This window comes from Pelodiscus sinensis, chromosome 1 (genome assembly GCF_052426305.1).
Source record: "Pelodiscus sinensis isolate ZL-2025 chromosome 1, ASM5242630v1, whole genome shotgun sequence".
NCBI classification, from domain to species: Eukaryota; Metazoa; Chordata; order Testudines; family Trionychidae; genus Pelodiscus; species Pelodiscus sinensis.
Window position 1 is genome coordinate 328,545,488 of NC_143052.1, and position 20,413 is coordinate 328,565,900.

At 42.9% G+C, this 20,413-nt stretch overlaps 1 protein-coding gene across 1 annotated transcript; it reads right to left on the reverse strand.

Moving 5' to 3' along the window:
• Positions 1–7,585: 7,585 nt before the first annotated feature.
• On the reverse strand, positions 7,586–19,217 carry LOC142825327 (maestro heat-like repeat-containing protein family member 2A). The gene is made up of 7 exons (XM_075917283.2): positions 19,081–19,217; positions 16,027–16,169; positions 12,575–12,697; positions 11,579–11,741; positions 10,980–11,078; positions 9,326–9,477; positions 7,586–8,392 (listed from the first exon to the last, which is right to left on the reverse strand). The coding sequence occupies exons 1-7, from the start codon at positions 19,118–19,120 to the stop codon at positions 8,228–8,230; spliced, it is 885 nt and encodes a 294-aa protein (XP_075773398.2). The 5' UTR covers positions 19,121–19,217; the 3' UTR covers positions 7,586–8,227.
• Positions 19,218–20,413: the final 1,196 nt, after the last annotated feature.

Sequence of the window (20,413 nt, forward strand, 5' to 3'; positions counted from 1 at the left end):
ATTTTCTCCTATAAATGTAAACAAACTTGTTTGTCTTAGTGTCTGGCTGAACAAGAAGTAGGTCTGAATGGACTTGTAGACTCTAAAGTTTTACATTGTTTCGTTACAGTTAACAAAAAATATCTACATTTGTAAGTTGCATTTTCACGCTAAAGAGATTGCTCTACATCACTTCTATGAGATGAATTGAAAAATATTATTTCTTTTGTCATTTTTACAATGCAAATGTTTGTTATAAAAATAATATAAAGTGCATAGTACACACTTGTCATTGTGTTGTAATTGAAATCAATATATTTGAAAATGTAAAAAACCACAAAAATATTTAATAAATTTCAATTTTTAATCGCATTAATTTTTAGTTAACTGTGATTAATTGAAACCCTATTAATAATCTCACCCTAAAAATGTGTCTCATTGCCAGACTCTCCACTGAGTGAAATACTTCCCAGATATTAACAGCAATACCACTATTCCACACACAATCTTACCTTAGCACTCTGATCACTGAGAGCAGATTGCACTGCCTTCACAATCAGAAACTTTCTAACTCTTGTCTCAGGCACTGAAAGATAAGGAGAAGTGTGCAATATAGTATATCTTTGTTCCAAACACTCATGCTCCACATTAGAATGTGTCCTGTGCCCTATTTAAGAGTACTACCAAGCTTCACTCATATACAGAATCAGCGGGGAAAATATAGGACCAGACTCTGATCTCAGTTACACCAGTCTAAGTCTGAAGTATTTCCACTTCTGTAAATAGCACCATCATACTATCCTGATGGAAATATTGTAAGAGAGTTAGACAAATGGAGGTTAGTGAAGTTAGTCTGTGTTTACCACCAGTATAGCAGAATTCGGAATCTATTCTAGAGTGTCTAATACTTATTCAGTCAGGAGTACTATTTTGTTTTTATCTCATTATTATTAACATGCATCCGCCACAAGATTACATTTGTATTTGTACCTTGAAAATATTTTAGGCTACATTCAGCACTTAATTAACCCTGTTGATTTCTGTGTGACCACATGGGAGTTACTTAGCGCAGCACTGGGTCCCTTTAGTGAATTTCCAACCCTCTGGTGAGCATGCATCTAAAAGGGTGTCGCAAGGAGAAGGGAGAAAAATTGTTCTCTTTGGCCTCTGATGATAGGACAAGAAGCAATGGGCTTAAATTGCAGCAAGGGAGGTTTAGGTTGGACATTAGGAAACACGTCCCAACTGTTAGGTTGGTTAAACACTGTGAAAAATTGCCCAGGGAAGTTGTGGAATCTCCACCACTGGAGATATTTAAGAGCAGATTGGATAGACACCTATCAGGGGTGATCTAGACAGTGCTTGGTCCTGCCATGAGGGCAGGGGACTGGACTTGATGACCTCTCAAGGTCCCTTCCAGTTCTAATAATCTATGACTATATGACTCTATGTGTTGCAGCAGGGGCAGATGACCGTTTTGCGGGGCCCCGGGCAGCATAATTCCGCGGGGCCCCCCCTTTGCCACGGCGCATGCACAGTGATGCCATGCTCATGCGCGGTGGCACCACGGCGCGTGCGCGGGGCTTTTTGAAGCGCGGGACCCGGGGCGGCCACCCCACTCGCCCTGCCCTATATCCGCCCCTGTGTTACAGATCCTCTGTGCCCCATTTGCAGAGATCATGAGTATGTTATAGCCCTACCATGCCTGCAAAGCCTTGGTTCTTTAGATCAACCTATAGCAGCTCATGCTTTTAGCTCTGGATGTCCCCAACTCAACCCCCAGCACGATGGCGATGATCGCAGCAGTCACAGTTACTCCTGTGTTACTTACAGTCAGCACCAATAATAGCTGTGAGCAGATTCAGGGATGCCACACGAACAGTCTCATTCTCAATCTTCAGCTGCGAGTGCAGAAATGCTATGAGGTCATCAGGAGAAGAACGGGCTGCAAAGGAAGAAATCACATCCTCACTAACAACTGAAAGCTCATTCTTACCACACCTACAAAAGAAGGAAGTTACAAGGAAACTACTGTGTAATTTGGAGTCTCTTCCCCTACCTAGCAGTAGGATACAATAGCACAGCTCCATTTGATTTTCCATGATGAGCTGCTGAGTTGGAGAACAGATCTGTGGGAAGAAGAGAAGTGATCAAAGGAAAACTAATCAGAACAAGCAACTGAAAAGAAGATGCTCAATTAATTTCTAAGCACTCACTTCCTACCTTTCCAAATAGAGCTCTGAACCCAAAATAAATGGTACTGACTGCACAACAAGAATCAGAAACAATGACCGATACACTGGATAACAGAAGTTCATGCTTTCAAAGTGTTTTTAGCAGCAGAGCTAATTGAATCAAGACTTGACCCTTGGTAACTGGTTCAAATGGTTAATTATTCCACCATAAAAATGTAGGCCTTATTTGCAGTCTGAATTTGTCCAGCTTCATTTTCTAGTTATTGGCTCACGTTCTGCCTTTCTCTGCTAGATTATTACATATGTTTCCCCACATAGATATTATAGACTGCAATTAAGTCACCCTGTCACAGGATAGGTCCTCCCCATTTGGATGGGATCAGTTTTTACTATATAACTCTAACTCCCTCTAAGAACTGGCTTATGCTAAAATTGCTTTACAAACTGAGCTGGATTTTAGCTAATAAAATGAGACCACTATCTGCTTATTCTTAAGCCAGCAGAAACCAATAAGGCATGAGAAGGTCTCTGGGCTCTTCACTAGCATTCAAAAGATGTTTATTCTTAATATGCTTCAGATCTGCTGTGCTTAAGCTCAAGTGATACAAGAACAAGTTCCCCTCACCTGGTCGTGCAGAGCACTGCAGATGGCTTGAAATTTCCCTTCAGGTAGAAGGATCTTATATTCACCGGAGACTTCCAAGAGCTGCCTCAGACTCTACAACAGAGGGTGAAAGTTAGAAGGTGGGCATACAAAGGAGCAATATGCAATGACTGAAGCAGGTTCATGGAATTCATAGATTCCAAGGCCAAAAGGGATGATTGTCATCAACTAGTCAGGCCTTCTGTATGACACAGGCCTTAGAAATTGCCAAAATAATTCCTAAAGCAGAACTTTCAGAAAAAAATCCAATCTTGATTTTAAAATGATCACCTTGACTCTTGGTAAATGGTTTGAATGGCTAATATCCCACCACTGAAAAGGTAGACCTTATTTCCCATCTGAATGTATCCTGTTTCAGCTTGTAGCCACTGGATCATATCATGCCTTTCTCTGCTAGGTCATTACATATATTTCCCCATGAAGATATTATAGACTGTAAGTAAGTCACCTGTCACAGGGTAGGTCCACCCTGTTTGGATGGTATCAGGTTGTGGAGGAGTTAAAGAACTAAGGCAGCCCAAGTGACCTAGTCTCCCCAACCACCATAGCAGGCCTGGTTCTTAGAGCAGCATTGCCTAATAGTCAGGGTCAGTGCAGCAGCCCTTTAATGAGGCTCTTCAGCTCAATGACCCAAGCCCTTCTAGGTACGACCGTGCAACCTAGTGCTCAACCACCCTTTGGGGCAAACCAGTGTTGCCTAGTGGCCAGCCCTTCTCCACCAGGCTCTACCTACTCCACAGGGTCCCAGCCCAGGGCCTTGTCTTGCAGCTCAATGGGGTTTCTTCCAAAACATGCAGAGTCAAAGCCTAATACCTCAACTCAATAATGCTTAGTTCACATAGATTACTTCCCACCATTCTTCTGCAGCAGGTCATCTCAGTAACTCCGTGGTCTCTCCTCCATCTGTGGCATTGGATGGTTGTGGGGGGGTCAACTGGAACCACAGGCTGGCTGGTTTCTGCATCCTAGGGCACTGGCAGTCCCTCCACAAAAGCCTGCAAAGCACCTCTGCTCCCTTCAGCTGTCAGCCTAGACAGAACTGAGCTGCTCCCTTTTATATCCTGATTCCAGTTGGAGCATTCCCAGCAAGTATGAAGGGGCATAGCCCACAGATCATGATTAGCCCCCGCTGAACCATGCATGGTGGGTATCCTCTGTCACAAACACTCCCCCTTAAGAGGGTGTCCATTGGTGGACCTTCCTCTTCATCGTCTCCTTCCACTTGGGAGAAGTCTGTGTTTGCATGAGCCTTCCCTGCCCCAGTGTAACATACAGAAGTCATAGGGTTGGAGCGGGAAGTACTACCTCATGATTCAGGCACTGGTGTCCTTCATGTTATTAATCCATCTGAGGGGTGCATGGTTGGTGACCAGTTGAAAGGGCTTCCCCAGTACAGAATATCCCAGGGTATGTCTACACTACAGCGCTAATTCGAACTAACTTAGTTCGAATTAGTTAATTCGAACTAAGCTAATTCGAACTAATGCATCCAGACTAAAAAAACTAGTTCGAATTAGCGTTTTGCTAATTCGAACTAGCATGTCCACATTAAGTGGACCCTGAACCGGGGTTAAGGATGGCCGGAAGCAGTGCCGGCAGGGCATCAGATGAGGACTTAGAGCGTGGAGCTGCTGCCTCAGGCTAGCCGAGGGCTGTGCTTAAAGGGACCCGACCCCCACCCCGGACAGACAGTTCTCAGGGGTGCCCCTCTTGCAAAGCAGTCCTGGCTTGGAGTGCTCTGAGTGCCCACACTGGGCACATCACAGCACTCGGCCATCAGACCGGCTGTACTTGCCGCAGGCTGCCATCTGGGGAGAGGGAGCAATTGGGGGGCTGCAGGAGAGCTTCCACCCCCAGAAGCCCGCAGAGCCAGCCCAGTCCTCCCCGTCGGGGGCTCGTACCCCATTCCTCCCTCACCTCCTTCCACTTACCCTTCCCTAGCCCCCCTTCCTGATGTACAAAATAAAGAAAACGTGTGGTCAAAAATAGAATCTGTCTTTATTGAACAAAACTGGGGGAGACTGGGAAAAGGAGGTGGGAGAGGGGAAGAGAGAGGGTGGGAGAGGGGAGGGCAACTACAATGATCAGAGGTTTGGAACAGGTCCCATATAAAGAGAGGCTAAAGAGACTGGGACTTCTCAGCTTAGAAAAGAGGAGACTGAGGGGGGATAGGATAGAAGTCCATAAAAGCATGAGTGGGGTGGAGAGGGTGCATTAAGAAAAGTTCTCCATTAGTCCCCATAATAGAAGGACTAGAGGACACCAAAGGAAAAGAATGGGTAGCAGGCTTCAAACTACTAACAGAAAGTTGCTCTTCACAAAGCAAAGATTCAACCTGTGGAGCTCCTTGCTGCAGGAGGTTGTGACGGCTAGAACTAGAACAGAGTTTAAAGAGAAGTGAGATAAAGTGATGGAGGTTGGGTCCATGGAGTGCTATTAGCCAGGGGGTAGGAGTGGTGTCCCTGCCCAAAGTTTGTGGAAGGCTGGAGAGGGATGGCACGAGACAAATGGCTTGATCACTGTCTTCGGTCCATCCCCTCCAGGGTCCCAAGGGTTGGCCACTGTCGGCAGACAGGCTACTGGGCTAGATGGACCTTTGGTCTGACCCAGGACGGCCATTGTAAGCTCAGGGCTCAGGGTCGGGGGTCTCAGTGGACCACCTTCATTTTCATGCACACCTGCTCCTAGGTGGCCAGGCTGGCAGCTCTCCTGCCCTAGACGGCCACTTTTCTGTGCCTAGTGCGGAGGTCGTGGACGAGGTCCATGATGTCCGCACTAAACCAGGCGGGTGCGGTCCTGGGCAGGCTCCCGAGAGCCGCCAGCCTGGTCCCGGGAAGAGGGGGATGGCTGGGTGGCAGCGGGTGGCTGGCTCGAGCCGTGCCAGGTGCAGGGTCTGCTAGCTGGGTGCTGGCCAGCCTGTGCCCCTTTAAGAGGTCCGGGGCCGGAAGGGGGGCAGACGAGTTTCCCTGGTGTTGGCCAGAGTGGCCACCAGGGAAAGCTGGGGAGGGCTAGCCTCCCACTAATTTGAATTAAGGGGCTACACACCCCTTAATTCGAACTAGTAAGTTCGAACTAGGCTTAGTCCTCGTTCAATGAGGTTTACCTAGTTCGAACTAAGCACACCGCTAGTTCGAATTAAGTTCGAACTAGCGGAGCGCTAGTGTAGCACCTATCAAAGTTAATTCGAACTAACATCCGTTAGTTCGAATTAACTTTGTAGTGTAGACATACCCCCAGGGTGTAGATCACCCACTTGATGGCCAGGGCCTCCCTTGCTATAGTAGGGCGGCAGGTCTCTCAGGAGAACAGCTTGCAGCTGAGATAAAGGATCTGGTGCTCCTTCCCACCTATTTCTTGAGATAGTACCACTCCTGGTCCTACCTCCGAGACCTCCATTTGAAGGATAGAAGGCTTTGTGAAGTTGGATGGGATAGGACCAGCTCTTGGTTCAGCTGTTTTCACAGGGCCTGGAAGGCTTCCTCACAGTCTTCTGATTACTGGACTTTCTGTGATTGGGTGTTCTTCATCAGGTCCAATAATAGGGTGCCCAGTGTGATGAAGTTGAGTACTAAGCAGCCACTGTGTCTGAAGTATTGTGGCACCTGTTTCTTTGTCATGGAGGTGGGGCAGTCACACAAGCCTTAGACCTTATTTATCAAGGAGCTATAGTTTTCCCCTTCCTACTGTGTTCACTAAGATGGCACTTGGCTGGATTCACAGTGAGTCCTGCATCTATTGGGGCTTACAATACCTTGCTAAGATGTCAGAGGTGTTTCCCCCAGCTGGTGCTGTGGATGACAATATTCTTAATGCACACGGCTGTATATTGCATATATGTTTGCAATATTTGGTTCATGAGCTGCTGAAAAGTGGCTGAGGCTCTGTGCAGCCCAAATGGCATCCTGCTGAATTGCTATAAGCCAAGCAGGGTGTGGAAGGCACTCTTCTCACAGGAAGCCGGTATCAGGGGTATCTACTAATAACTGTTGGTCAGTTCTAGTGTGGAAATGAACTTTGCATTTCCCACTATATTCCTCCTTGAGATTTCCCCATGTATGCATCCCAGTATCACTTCAGCTTTTTTGGCCACAGCATCACATTTGTAGGTCATGTTCAGCTGAGTATTCACCAAGTTTCCCAAAATATTTTTCAGAGTTACTGTTTCTCAGGAAGCATCCCTCAACATGTATGTATCACCTACATTGTTTTGTTCCTAGATGCATCTATTTACATTCAGCCATATTTAAATGCACATTTATTGTTAGCACCCAGTTTACCAAATGATCTATATCACTCTGAATCAGTGAGTTGTCCTTTCCATTATTTACCACTCCCCAATTTTTATTTCATCTGCCAATTTTATCAATGATGATTTTATGTTCTCTTCCAGGCTATTGATAATGAGATGACAGTCTAACTCCTTCCGGTACCTACACACTTTTCTTCTTTGCTGCTTGAAGCTTCCAGGATATCTCTGATGAAATCTACATATTTTACTACATTTAGGCTCTTGTGTAGTCCTCTGATACTTTTAGTCAAGTCCATGAGACATTGATTCCCTCAAAATCATGGGCATTCCAATCCCAAAAGCAACCACATATTCTGGACCAGAAAGCCAACATAGATTGGGAGTAAACCATGGAGGAAGTGGGGAGGGGGGAAGGGCAGCAGGGTTGTGGCCCTGGATTTGCTGCTTGGCTTGTACTGAGCCAGCTCACATAGACTGAGCATGCTCAATCATACTACTGAAGCCAACTGCCCTCAATCCATCCTCTCACTATCAGCAGACAAGAGTTACCTTGGTCATGTGATACTGAGGGTAGATGAAATAAGAGAGACAAGGTGGGTGAAATAATATCTTTAATTATATTATCTCACCCACCTTGTCCCTCTAATATCCTTGAACCAACACAGCTACAACAGCCCTGTACACAACGGTAGATGAACTAGACGGTGATTTTATATCTATCTAGTTATATAATCTAAAGCAATGCACTTCAGGCCTTCTTAGTATTAATTTTCAGCTACTGGCAGTTTATTTAATACTGCCCAGAGACAACACACAGCAGCCCCTGCTCTGAGGAGTTTATTTATAATCTAAAAGAGAGACACAGAGTTGATAGGATGTACCAGTAAATCACAAGGAGGGAGTATCTTATGGGGGGGCGGGGGGAGGGAACAGGTGTTTTGTTTCTTACCTCCTTATCATCTCCAGAAACAGAAGATACTTTTCATGAGAGGCTTTTACCTACAAAACTTGTCACCTGGGTCACCATGTCTATAAAATCAAGACTTGCGTGTTTATCTATTATCTAACAAGTCACTATGTAGACCAGGAAACGCCACTGGTAGCAGCTAGTGCAGTTCACCTATGCGCACACATTGATAGTTATTTTAATAAGTATCTCACCTTGGTGACATGAAAAACATTAACATCCTCTTTATATTGCTCAAGGAGCCATGGGATCTGTTCGAACACCTTATCTTGATGATCTTCTTTATGCAGGAGGAGGCTCATCATAGTACCAAGGGCTTTGATAATGGCCTGCTTGACCTACATAGAGACACAGAATTTATGTTCCTACAAATTCATTCAATATCATGCAATGGGCCCATCTTTTCTACTTCTGACGAGTGCAATTTCCCTTTTCCACTGTTGAAACAGCCCTATCTCAATATTTCCTGGTAAAGAGTTAAGACTCATGGGCTTCGTCTACACTGGCATGATTTTCCGAAAATGCTTTTAACGGAAAAGTTTTCCGTTAAAAGCATTTTCGGAAAAGCACGTCTAGATTGGCAGGATGCTTTTCCGCAAAAGCACTTTTTGCGGAAAAGCGTCCGTGGCCAATCTAGACACGCTTTTCCGCAAAAAAGTCCCAATTGCCATTTTCGCGATCGGGGCTTTTTTGCAGAAAACACTACTGTGCTGTCTACACTGGCCCTTTTGCGCAAAAGTCTTTCGGAAAAGGACTTTTGCCTGAACGGGAGCAGCATAGTATTTCCGGAAAAGCATTGACGATCTTACATGAGATCGTCAGTGCTTTTCCGGAAATTCAAGCAGCCAGTGTAGACAGCTGGCAAGTTTTTCCAGTCTAGAGACAGCTATGGTGTTGGTTTCAGAATTATATTCTACTGCACCTCACAACTTTCCCAAGTGGGATATTTCCCCAGATTAGTATGCACACTAAACCAACTCATTCCTGCTGTAACTCTACTGGAACTGAATAGACATCTGCCAGGAATGAATTTAGCCCATTCTCCTATATTCATCTGCATGTCAGGTGACAAAACTGGAATCTATGTACACTATGTACAGACAGAATTTCCATGAGATTGTGACATTATAATCTTTTTTAAATGTTTTACATCATACTCCGTTCTATCCCAAAGAACCTGCCATTGAACTCCATCATCACAAAGAGTGCCATACACAGAGAATTTAACAATATAATTTCTCATAAAGGTTTAGAAAGCCTACAATTCTCACCTCCAAATCTTCACATGTGGTCCATTTGCTTGTCACATGACGATAGAGGGGAAGAATTTCATCACAGAATTGAGATTTACCCATTTTGGGAAATGGCCACCTTTCCCAGTTCCTAAAATATAGATTTACTGCCCTTGACCATTTTTCCAGAACTGCATGGAAGGAAAAAAGACAGGCAATATGAAAAGGATGCAATAGTAATAAGGATACGTTGTTTTATCAGTGAAGACACCCAGGCTTGTAGTTTATTACAATTCCATGCCCAATTCAGGAACAGCTGATGAAATCCAATAACAGTTTTGAATTATTTCTCTTCCCTCCTTTCCGTTTCTTGTTTCTCAAAAGGCTTTCTTCTCTTTTGTCTCTCTCCATCTCTTTTTAATTCCCATCATTTGAAAACATATTTTTTTCTCCCTTGTTACCTCTTAATTAGAGCTGATTGTAAAGGTAGTTTAAATTAAATTAAAAGTGTTTACTCTTGTTTTTTTCAAAATTTCAAATTACAAAGATCATTCACATGTTTCAAAAATCAACAAATTTCAGCCACCTTTTTAGCTGTACAAAAACACTGAACACATCCTGATTAAAACTGTCATTGACATTTTTTCAGTTTAATATTCCATCAACTTGGAAAAAAATATGAAAAATGTAATAAAAAAACAAAATATTTTGACCAGCTGTTTTCTGAATGATTCATGTCCTCTGCAGTTATTGCTTATTTAGCCCTAAAACTGTATGATTTCCTATTGGGTTACAGTTTGTCTGAAAGATGTTCAGTGCCCCTAACTCCTATTAGCTATACTGAGATTTGACAGCATTTTGCCCTAAAATTAGATGCACCCGCTGCCCTTGAAAGGAAAATTAAGGCTCAATCCTATGTTCTATGAAGCTGATGGCAAAATTCCCATTTATCTCAAAGGTGCAGGATTAATCCCTTAGGCCTGATCTACACTAAAGGGGAAAGTTGACTTAAGGTACGCAACTCCAGCTATGTTAATTATGCAGCTGGAGTTGACGTATCTTAAATCGTGTTTTCAGACTGTCCACACAGTGGAAGGTTGACAGGAGTGTTATTCCTCATGAGAAGCAGGACTACCGGTGCCAACGGGAGCACCCACTCAGTTCGAATTAGTGGGTCTTCACTAGACCTGCTAATTTGGACCCTGGTGATCAACTGCAGCAGCATTGATCTTCTGCATAGTGTAGACGTGGCCTTACTTGAGCATCAACTAAAAAGCAAAGGAAGAGAGAAGTGGAGAAGACCAGAGGACAGAGAAAGAGGGTGAAAGGAGATGATAATTAAGAAACTAAAGAGGAGGAATGGGTGGAGGGGTGGAAAACGGGACATTTTTAAATGTAATTCAGTCTGTTGCCTGCACATTCTCCCCCAGGAATTTCCTGGCACATGGGCAGCATCAGCTTTTGTTTATTTTTAAAATATCCACAAGTCATAAAGGGCCTGAACTTACAAATGCTCAGCACCTCCAGCAAAGTAAGGAGCACTCTCAACTCCACTGAGTGCCACAGGAGCATGAGGACTCAGCCCCTGGTACAATCCAGTTCAGAGCCTGTTTGTAAACGATCAGTCACTTAACTCTGTACCAAGGCCCCTAAATATCCATTTTGGACATCTACAATAAGTGCTGGCACTTACCACCACAAAATGGTTGCCTCAGCCTGCTCTCGCCGACTAACATCCGCATGGAGCTCATGCTGTACAGGGTCATTCCCTCAAAAGGAATGCACTTGAGTGCTGAAAAGAAGGACCAGAAGAAAAGGAAGACAGTCAATTGACTGTTATCTGCCTTCTTACTATCGCATTTAGAAACACCGCTGGGTCGGATGCTATGGGCTCCTAGGTCATTTTGTGCTGCGTACACAAATGATAAGGCAGAAGTAAAAAATCAGTGGGGGATTTACCCTGAGGAGGAGCATTCTCCACCAATGTGCAGCTGTGCCAGATGCCCAATCCTCTCCCAGAGTAGGAGAGAGAGCACTGGGGAGGGATGAGAAATGGAATGGAGAAGAGCTCCACTAGACCTGATTTTCCTCAATCCTGTCCTTTAAGAACTTCAAATGGGGCATAAGAGCTTGCACCTTGGTGTGGATAGCTCATGGTCTAGCAACTGGAACCAGCCACAGCAGTTCATCTCATGCCCCCCAAATAGCACTCTGTGTAGCTGTACAGAGCGTGAACCTCTCTCCTTAAATGGAAGACAATAACTTTGAAACAAAAGATGGAAGTTGACATACGATAGGCTGATGATAGGTTGTCCAGCGTAATCAAAGTGAACACGTCAGACAGCTTCAGTGGTTTCAGATGACATTGAAGCTCATACATCACCTCATTGAAATAGCAGCGTGCCAGAGCCACTAATGTGTTGCTCGCTGCCACTTTTAGTTCATTTGTTGCTTCCTTAAAAAATACAAAAAGAGAGAGACTGAAGTGATTAAAGCCAACTACACTAGCCAATGCTGCTCAAATGAATCAAGTTCTTATTTCTGTTTTCCACCCAACTTTCTGAGAACAGAATCATGAGTCATAAATAATCATTGAATCGTTTGGCTAAACACTTGTCAGCCTTTCAGTTGTTTGCAAGCTGCTTAGACTATTCGCTATTAGCTATTTGTGGTGGATGATTGGCTATCATAGTGACATGATATTTTTCCCTCAGAGGAGGTGGGCAGCTTCAAGATATTCAGAGAATTTTCCTGAATAAACTATCCCCTAAATCCAAATACTGCTTCTTTTGGAAACAGCTCAGATTCTGTTTAAAGGTTTCATCCTGCTGCTTAACACCATAGTATCAGAGCACCTTCCACACAAAATCAGTATCAATAATGAAATCCCTAGTAGACTTCACAAAATACTTGCTTGTTAAGAAACGGTAGGCCTCTCTGCATCTGATATATGTCACAATATCCTGACCTTACAAAGCACTTAAGCACATGTGTAACTTGAACAAGATGAAACTAGTCACATGCTGCTTAGGACCTGGGATTTCTGGAGGACGGTGTGGGGATCTGTGGGCCCCTAGCAGTCATTAATCCTGGAGTTTCAGTATATAGTTTACAAAAAATGTTTTAATTAGTGTTTTAATGCTTTCATTCCTGTCATTAGCATATAGGGAAAACTAACTTACCTGAGTATCAGAGGGGTAGCCGTGTTAGTCTGAATCTGCAAAAGCAGTGAAGTGGGTCTTTGACCACAAAAGCTTATGCTCCAACACTTCCGTTAATCTAACTTACCTGAGTCTCTCTCATGTGGTTTGAGGCAAGTGTTATTATTTTGCTCAGTAGCCTTCTCTCTAGGACCTGGGCATCCTGCTGTAATACTTTCTCCAGGATACAGTAAATGTCTACTCTGTTTTTCTGGGGACAAAACATAAAAGAACAATTGGGGAAAATGTTTCCTTGATGACAATATAGTAATGCTATAAGCTAATATAGTAACGCAATATAGTAACACTTACGCTAATAAGCTTCTGCCCAAAAGAGTTTACAATCTAAACATGAAACAACTAGCCCAGGCTAAAAGAGCAGATCAATAGCCAGGAAAATAATTCAGGTCTTCTGATTCACTATCTGGAGTCCTCTCCACTAGACCACACTGATTCCACAGCCTGCATACTCACTCAAGTAACCCCTAGTCTTCATTTGTATAAAACTTGCTATGCCCTCCACAATCACCCCAGCTAGCAGCATTTCAGAAGAAGCTGAGCAATTTACAAATTTTTTAATCAGAAGAAGGGCCCTGCACTGCCCCCTTATCTAATTTCGTTTATTATTATTATTATTGTTGTTGTTATTATTATTATTATTGTTGTTATTGTTGTTCTTGTTATTATTAGCATCATGCCTTTTTTTATCCACTCCAGACAGAATTTGTAAATACAATTATAAAATACCCAACTCCTGCAGTAAATCTTCTGCAGCTTTTAGGGAAAATTAGCTCAGGAGTTACCTCTACATTGACAGTAGCACACTTGAAGGTCTCTTTTATGGGGTCCATCAAAGTTCAAATTCACAGATGATACTAAATATGGAGGAGTTGAAGGTATGAGTTGTGACAGAGAAATAATCAAGAGGGGCACAGAGAAATTAGAAACCTGAGCAGAACAAGACTGATTTCAGAGAACTGCAAACTAGCGCACCTAGAGAGGGGGTCAATATAACTGACATAATGAGAGGGAGAAAAGTGGGAAACAACAAGTGACCTGGAGTGACAGTGAAAAAAAAAGTCAGCCATCTGGGTTGGGTTTGTTACATACAGGAATCTTGTCATAAAGCAGGAAGACAACAGTTTCTCATTGTTCATCTGAGGTGTGACTGCTTCTGGCTTATTTCACTTTTTTGGCACCACATTCCCCAGAAAAGATCAACAGCTTGGAAGTAATTCAGGAGAAAATTTTAAAAAGTGCAGGGAGGCCAGCAGAACTGACTTTTAAATAGAGACCTGCAACCTCTATGGGATCTGACCTCATGCATCAGGGTGAGGTTGGGTGGGTGTAGGGGAGCCTGCCTTGACAATAAATGGCCACGTCTCCCTTTGACACGTGCGGATCTCTAACAAGCAAAACCCAGGCCTGTCTCAAGTCTGGTGCACATAAGCATGCAGGCAAGGTCATGGGAGAAGCTGTGAGAGGAAGGAATGTTTTGCATAACAATGCAGATGAAGCATGGTACGTGAGACTATGTCAAGAACACATGGCAAGCAATCTTGTACAGGTACTTCTGTTTCTGATAACCACAAATTACAGATGCAGCCATACAACTGTCAACTATGCACATAGCAGCAACATCCTGAGTGACAGGATGTACTCCAGATAGGGTATTGGGCATGTTACATATCCTACACAATATGTAATCAATTGGTAAATATTATTAGAACAACCAAGTCTCGCTTTGCTATAAAATGGGCTTAGTAAGAACAATCAGTGGGAGGGAATGAGCAGGATTGACCCACAGGTACTGCTCGATGTAACTAGAAGTAAATAGGCCCTACACACCGGTGATCCAGTGCATGGTGTTCCAATGCATGGGAAGAAAATGAACCCTGACCTCCTGCCTGCTACTGTAGGTAGCATACGGGTGAAGTGTAAGTGAACTAGTCTTTATTATTGTATTATAGTAGCTCTTTTATTAATTGCTTTTGCATTGCTTTGCACTATATTATTGCTTTAGAATGTATGGCATTTAAGGTTTAAATTGTGTAGTAATTGTTTTTAAGGCTTGTAAAACTTAAACAACTGTAATAACTGCTTAAAGCTTGCAATAAATAAGAAAGTGGTTAAGTATCCCTGGAGTGTCCTGGTTTCTCTTGGATCTAAAATAAATCGTATCACATCACAGTGGGAAAACAACTGGACTCCCCTGGGCTCAGATCAGGTCAGCTCTCCTCCACAGAGTCAGCACAACCGTGACTGCCTACTCCAGCCAGCCACCACCTCCTTGCTGCATAGCATGCACTGTGGAGTGAGGATGCTTAGGAGTCAGTGTTTCTTACCCTGCAGCACGTACATTGCACAGCAGGGGGCAGTATCAGAGACATAAAATTTAGACTTTAACATCAGGAAAAATGCCCCAGCTATAAGACATCTATCAGGTTATTACATAGTCTTCATTGGAAAGTGGTGGAAACCCAGTCACTAGGAGCTGTTAAAATTGGTTTGGCCCAAAAAAATGAAAAAGGCACTGCTGGGAAATTGGATGATCCAACAAGCCTTTCGCATCTGTCTCCTGTGAGTCTATAACTCTGAATTCAGGCAGCTGAAGGTGTGAACTGCCTGCTAAGGTCATAAAGCACTTTGGAATGTTCAAAGCCAATGGTTGGCTACACATTCCAGTGGCTGTGCTTTTAAAGGATGCTGCTGCAAACTGCTATCACTGCTCTAGTGGGGAGAGGCTCTGCCTCTTTCCATTCATTTTTAAATGTAAGGAGGATTTTTAATTGAAAATCATAATTGATAACTTATGAATACAAGAACCCCACACTATTCAAGCGAGCCAGAAATGAACTGCTTGTCTTGGCTTCCTGGTACTTGAAACTAAAATGCCTTCTGTGTTGACCCTTAATAGAGAAATGGACTTTGCTGGATGCGAGTATTAATAAAGGAAAAAGGGGTTTGGATTATTTAAGAACCCTTCAAAGCTATATCCCAATCATATGTCATTATAATTAAGAAGTGTTGTCTTGGGTTTAGAGCAGAGAGTCAGTTCACATGGGTTTTATTCACCATTCTTCTACTAACTCACTATGTGGTGTTGAGCAAGTTATTTAATTCCCCATGACACAGCCCATCAGTAAATGGGGATGTTTATCACTCTCCCAAAGGTGCTGTAAAACCTAATTCATGAGTAAGTAGGTAAGTGCTTTGAGGTTTTTGGATGAAGATGCTAAAGGAGGACAAAATACTGCTATAAGAGATTATAGATACCCCTACAGTGCACTTTTATAATATACAGCCCATGTACTCCAGTGTGTACAAAAGGACAGTGCTCCTCTGAGTGTCTCTTTATTATATCATCCTGATCTGTAACAGAATTTTGCAGGATGAGTTTTGCATGAAGACAGAAGGGTAAATACTGATTACACTGAAGGTGGGCTGAGCCAAGTTCTGTATTGAATTACTTCCATGAAGTCAAACAGAATTTGGAGTGGAAACATGGAAAACAGATGTGATTTGATGAAACTGCCTTACCTCATCCTGCTGAAGTTTTTCTAGCAGAACAGTCACAACGACAGCCAGTTTGGTCTCAGCTATCTTGACAATCTCAAGGGCAATAGAGGCCTTATCTTGATCGTCCATATGGTCCAGGAGGAGAACAACCTTGCTGTAAACAGCTGAAATTAAAGGAAAGGATTCTGCTGGTTATCATTGATGTTGGGATTCAGTGCTTGTGTCTTTAATTCACTATCTAGTAAAGACTCTGTAGGAGACCAGACATGGTGATAAGTGGACCTGGGAATCATGCAAATCCTTTTCTTCCCTCATGGTGACCATGTCTGTTTGCAGAGCTATTGTGGGGGGACGGATTATAATAAGGAAAAGCTGCTCCTTTTAAATAAGATCCCCACATAAACTAATCTTTTCCACCTTTACTATTAATTTAGGCATTTTGATAGCACACAGAATAATTTATAGCCAAGATTTTTAAAACTGGGTGCCTAAACTAAAACTCCTAAATCCATATTAACACGCCTACATCCTGATTCAGCAACTTAATCACATGCCTAACTCTATGCCAACAAATAAATCTAAAGTTAAACACATGCATGCTGAAGTGTTTTGCTTAGTCAGGGTGTCATTTCCAAAAGTGCTGAGCACCCAGAATTACCTATGGATGGTGCAAAAATCTTCTAGGGGTTCAGTATCTCTAGAAAATCAAGCCACTTTTCAAAGACCCCACTGTATGAATTTAGAAGTCAAACTTTATGCACTCTGTTTTGAAAAAAGGCTTCAGTTTTATTTTATGATAATTTAAATACTTGCAGAGAAGACACACGGACTAGGTATTTGTCCAGTTGCCTCTAGAGACCCTAAAAGATTTTCCCCCAATGCACAACATAAGAACATAAGAACGGCCGTACTGGGTCAGACCAAAGGTCCATCTAGCCCAGTATCCTGTCTGCCGACAGTGGCCAGCACCAGGTGCCCCAGAGAGGGTGGACCGAAGACAATGATCAAGCGATTTATCTCCTGCCATCCCTCTCCAGCCTCTGACAAACAGAGGCCAGGGACACCATTTTATCCCCTGGCCAATAGCCTTTTATGGACCTAACCTCCATGAAATTATCTAGCTAGGTGTTTTCCATGGGTAGGGTGATTGCCCCATACCTTTATGTGAAGCCTCAGAGATTAAGTCTTGGTAAGTCTTGCTCACATAGTCAGGATCAGTGTTACCTGTAAACTGAGCACTTGGGTGGCAGACATGTGTTTCTAATGGTTGTACACATCCGTACATGCCTCAATGCACCTAAAATGTATTCTACACGTAGAATTGGAGAGAACATTGGTCAGGATGCAATTGATCTCCAGATTTGAGGGTGGGGAGGAATTTTCCCTGGGTCAGACTAGCAGGGATTATTGTTTGGGAGGTTGGGAATTTGTCTTCTTCAGGAGTATGGGGCACTGATCAACCACCAGGATCATCAGGGCTTTTCTGACCTAATCATTTCTCTACCATTGCAAAGGCCTCAGGCATTGGTAGCATTTCAGTTTCTCCTATCCTCTGTCTGCAGCACACAGCATCTTAGTCTCCTAGGCCTTGGGCACATCTACACAGCAGGGCTAAAGCAGAAATAAGCTACACAACTTGAGCTATCAATTGTGCAGTTTAAGTTGAAATAGTTTATTTCGGCTTTTGGCGCTGTCTACACAGCAGGAAGTCGGGGAAAGAGCACTCTTCCTCCTACTTCCCTTACTCCCCATAAAATGCGGGTTATAGGAGTCGGAGAAAGAAGTTCTCCAGCTTGACATTATTTGACATTATGTTGAAATAATGGCTTGCTGTGTAGATGCGGACTATGTTATTTTGCAATAACATCAGTTATTCCAAATTAACACTGCTGTGTTGACATACCCTTCAAGAGTGACAATTTTTAGTCCAAGACAAGTTTTGGTTTCAGCATAGGGTTGCTAGGTGAAACGTAATGGTTTGTGACATACAGAAGATTAAAGTACATGATCTAATGACCTACCAGCCTTAAACTCTATGAAACTGTGAAATAGTTGATGTATTAATAAAATCAGGATTTTATCTCCCATGTGTCTCTCAGCAAAAATTCTCCTGGAGACTTAATATTTAACAAGAAATCTGAAATGCCATATTTATCTGTCTCCATTGTAACAGCATTCCAAGGCATGGAGGAGGAATTGATCAGAATTTACCCTTCCCATGAAAGATTGCTCAAGATTAGGCGATTACCCATCCTTACCCTTCGATTCCAACACCCAGATGCAGATGGAATCAGAACTGTAACTTACATTGCCCATACAGTTGCAATAGTAATGGTGTAGGATTAAGAGCTAAGAAACGCTTTGTTATCCTCCATTTAATATGCTAGCTATCCACTTAATATCTTAAGTAGACAGCAGGTACATCTAGACTGCAGAGTTTTTCCAGGATACCAGAGATATCCCAGAAAAGCTCTGCCACGTCCAAGGAATGCGTCTGCTTTTCCAAAAAAATATTGGAAAAGCAGACATGTTTTTTCAGCATCTCTGTAAACCTTGTTCTACGAGGAAGAAGGGATGTTCTGAAAGAGGCTTTTTTTCTGACATTTGGCCCACTGTAGACGGGCCAACTGTCAGAAAAGCTTCTTTCAGAAGAAAAGTGATAGAACTTTGTAGTCTAGACACAGTCAGCTAGAAGAGAAGTCCTTCTGTGTTTTCTCTTCTAATTTCTCCCATCTCTGATGCTTTGCACCTCTAGATTTTGGCTCCAAGGATGCAGAAGTCATAAAATAAGGACCCATATTAAACATAAAACAACTGGAGAAAGGAAAGAAGACCTTCCCCATAACATCCAATAGTGACTCAGGTTGTCAGGAAAGTTTCCAGGTTCAGAGGCTGTAGGCCAGTCCTTCAACTCAAGTCAATTAAAAGGGAAGTCAGTAGAGGCTCACTGGATTTACAGCAGCTAATGATCTGGTCATATAAATGGAGAATATTACACGTTTCTATGCACCCATGCTCTTGAATGTGTATGTGTGGATACAGGTTGGATATAAAAAATACAATAGTGACCCTTACCTCTATCAATTACCTCCTGTTCACTCACAAATGTATTCATGGTTTAGTCTTTCCTCAACACCTTCTCTCAATCCTTTCTCCCTCCAACTAGCTCCAGTACTGAGAGATAGATGGCCTCTCAGTCTGTCAACCAGAACTTCCAGTTAAACTTACACAAGCACTATTGTGACATCCTTGTGACCAAAGCAAATTCCATAAACTGTTGATGACCAGGTAGGCACACAGGGACTCTGTCACTGTGCTGGAGAGAACTATGGTTAAGATGACCTGTCACCTGTCTATGACTTTTACTAAAAATGGCCCTAAATAAATTTTAGGTGCTGGGGAAAGGCAGCACTCCAGCAGACTCCACTGCTCTGAGAGCAGGCTAGGGTGCCACTACTACTTCCACTCCAGGTGGGTGAACTGCCCAGGGTACCCTGACTGTTCTCCAACCATTGCTCCAGCACAGCATCTGGCCCCAGGGATGCCCTGAGATGTACCACACCAACTACTGTGGAAGTCACAAAGGTCCCAGAAAGTCACAGAATCCATGATTTCTGTGATAGAAATGTAGCCGTGTTAGTCTCGTGTAGCTGAAACAAAAAACAGGACTATGTAGAACTTTAAAGACTAACAAGATGGTTTATTAGGTGATGAGCTTTCGTGGGCCAGACCCACTTCCTCAGATCAAATAGTGGAAGAAAATTGGCACAACCATATATACCAAAGGATACAATAAAAAAAAATGAACACACGAAATTTGATTTGTCCTTTTCATATGTGTTCATTTTTTTGATTGTATCCTTTGGTATATATGGTTGTGTCAATTTTCTTCCACTATTTGATCTGAGGAAGTGGGTCTGGCCCATGGAAGCTCATCACCTAATAAACCATCTTGTTAGTCTTTAAAGTGCTACATAGTCCTGGTTTTGTTTCATGATTTCTGTGACCTCCATGAATGATTCACAGCCTTATTCATAATCACTTTCACCCAAATAGGCCTCTACCTACAGGTTCACAACCATCTCCTCCCTGTTGGTCAGAATCAATTCTTAAATGCCTATGCCCTGGGTTACTTCCTTCAGTTTCTGAAACAAAGCATTGTCCCCATGACATTCCAAGAACTTATTGGATATTTTGTGTTTTATCATATTACTTTTCCCACTGATGTCTAGGTAGGTAAAGTTCCTCATTACTATAAGGGCCTGTGTTCTGGATATTTGTTTTATTTGTTCTAGAAATGCCTCATCTCCCTCCTCCTCCTGGTTTGGATGTGTTTTCCCCACTTCGTCTTTACCCAGAGACTTTCAACCGGTCTGCCTCTTGCCTCTTTCTGGAACTCAGAACAAGT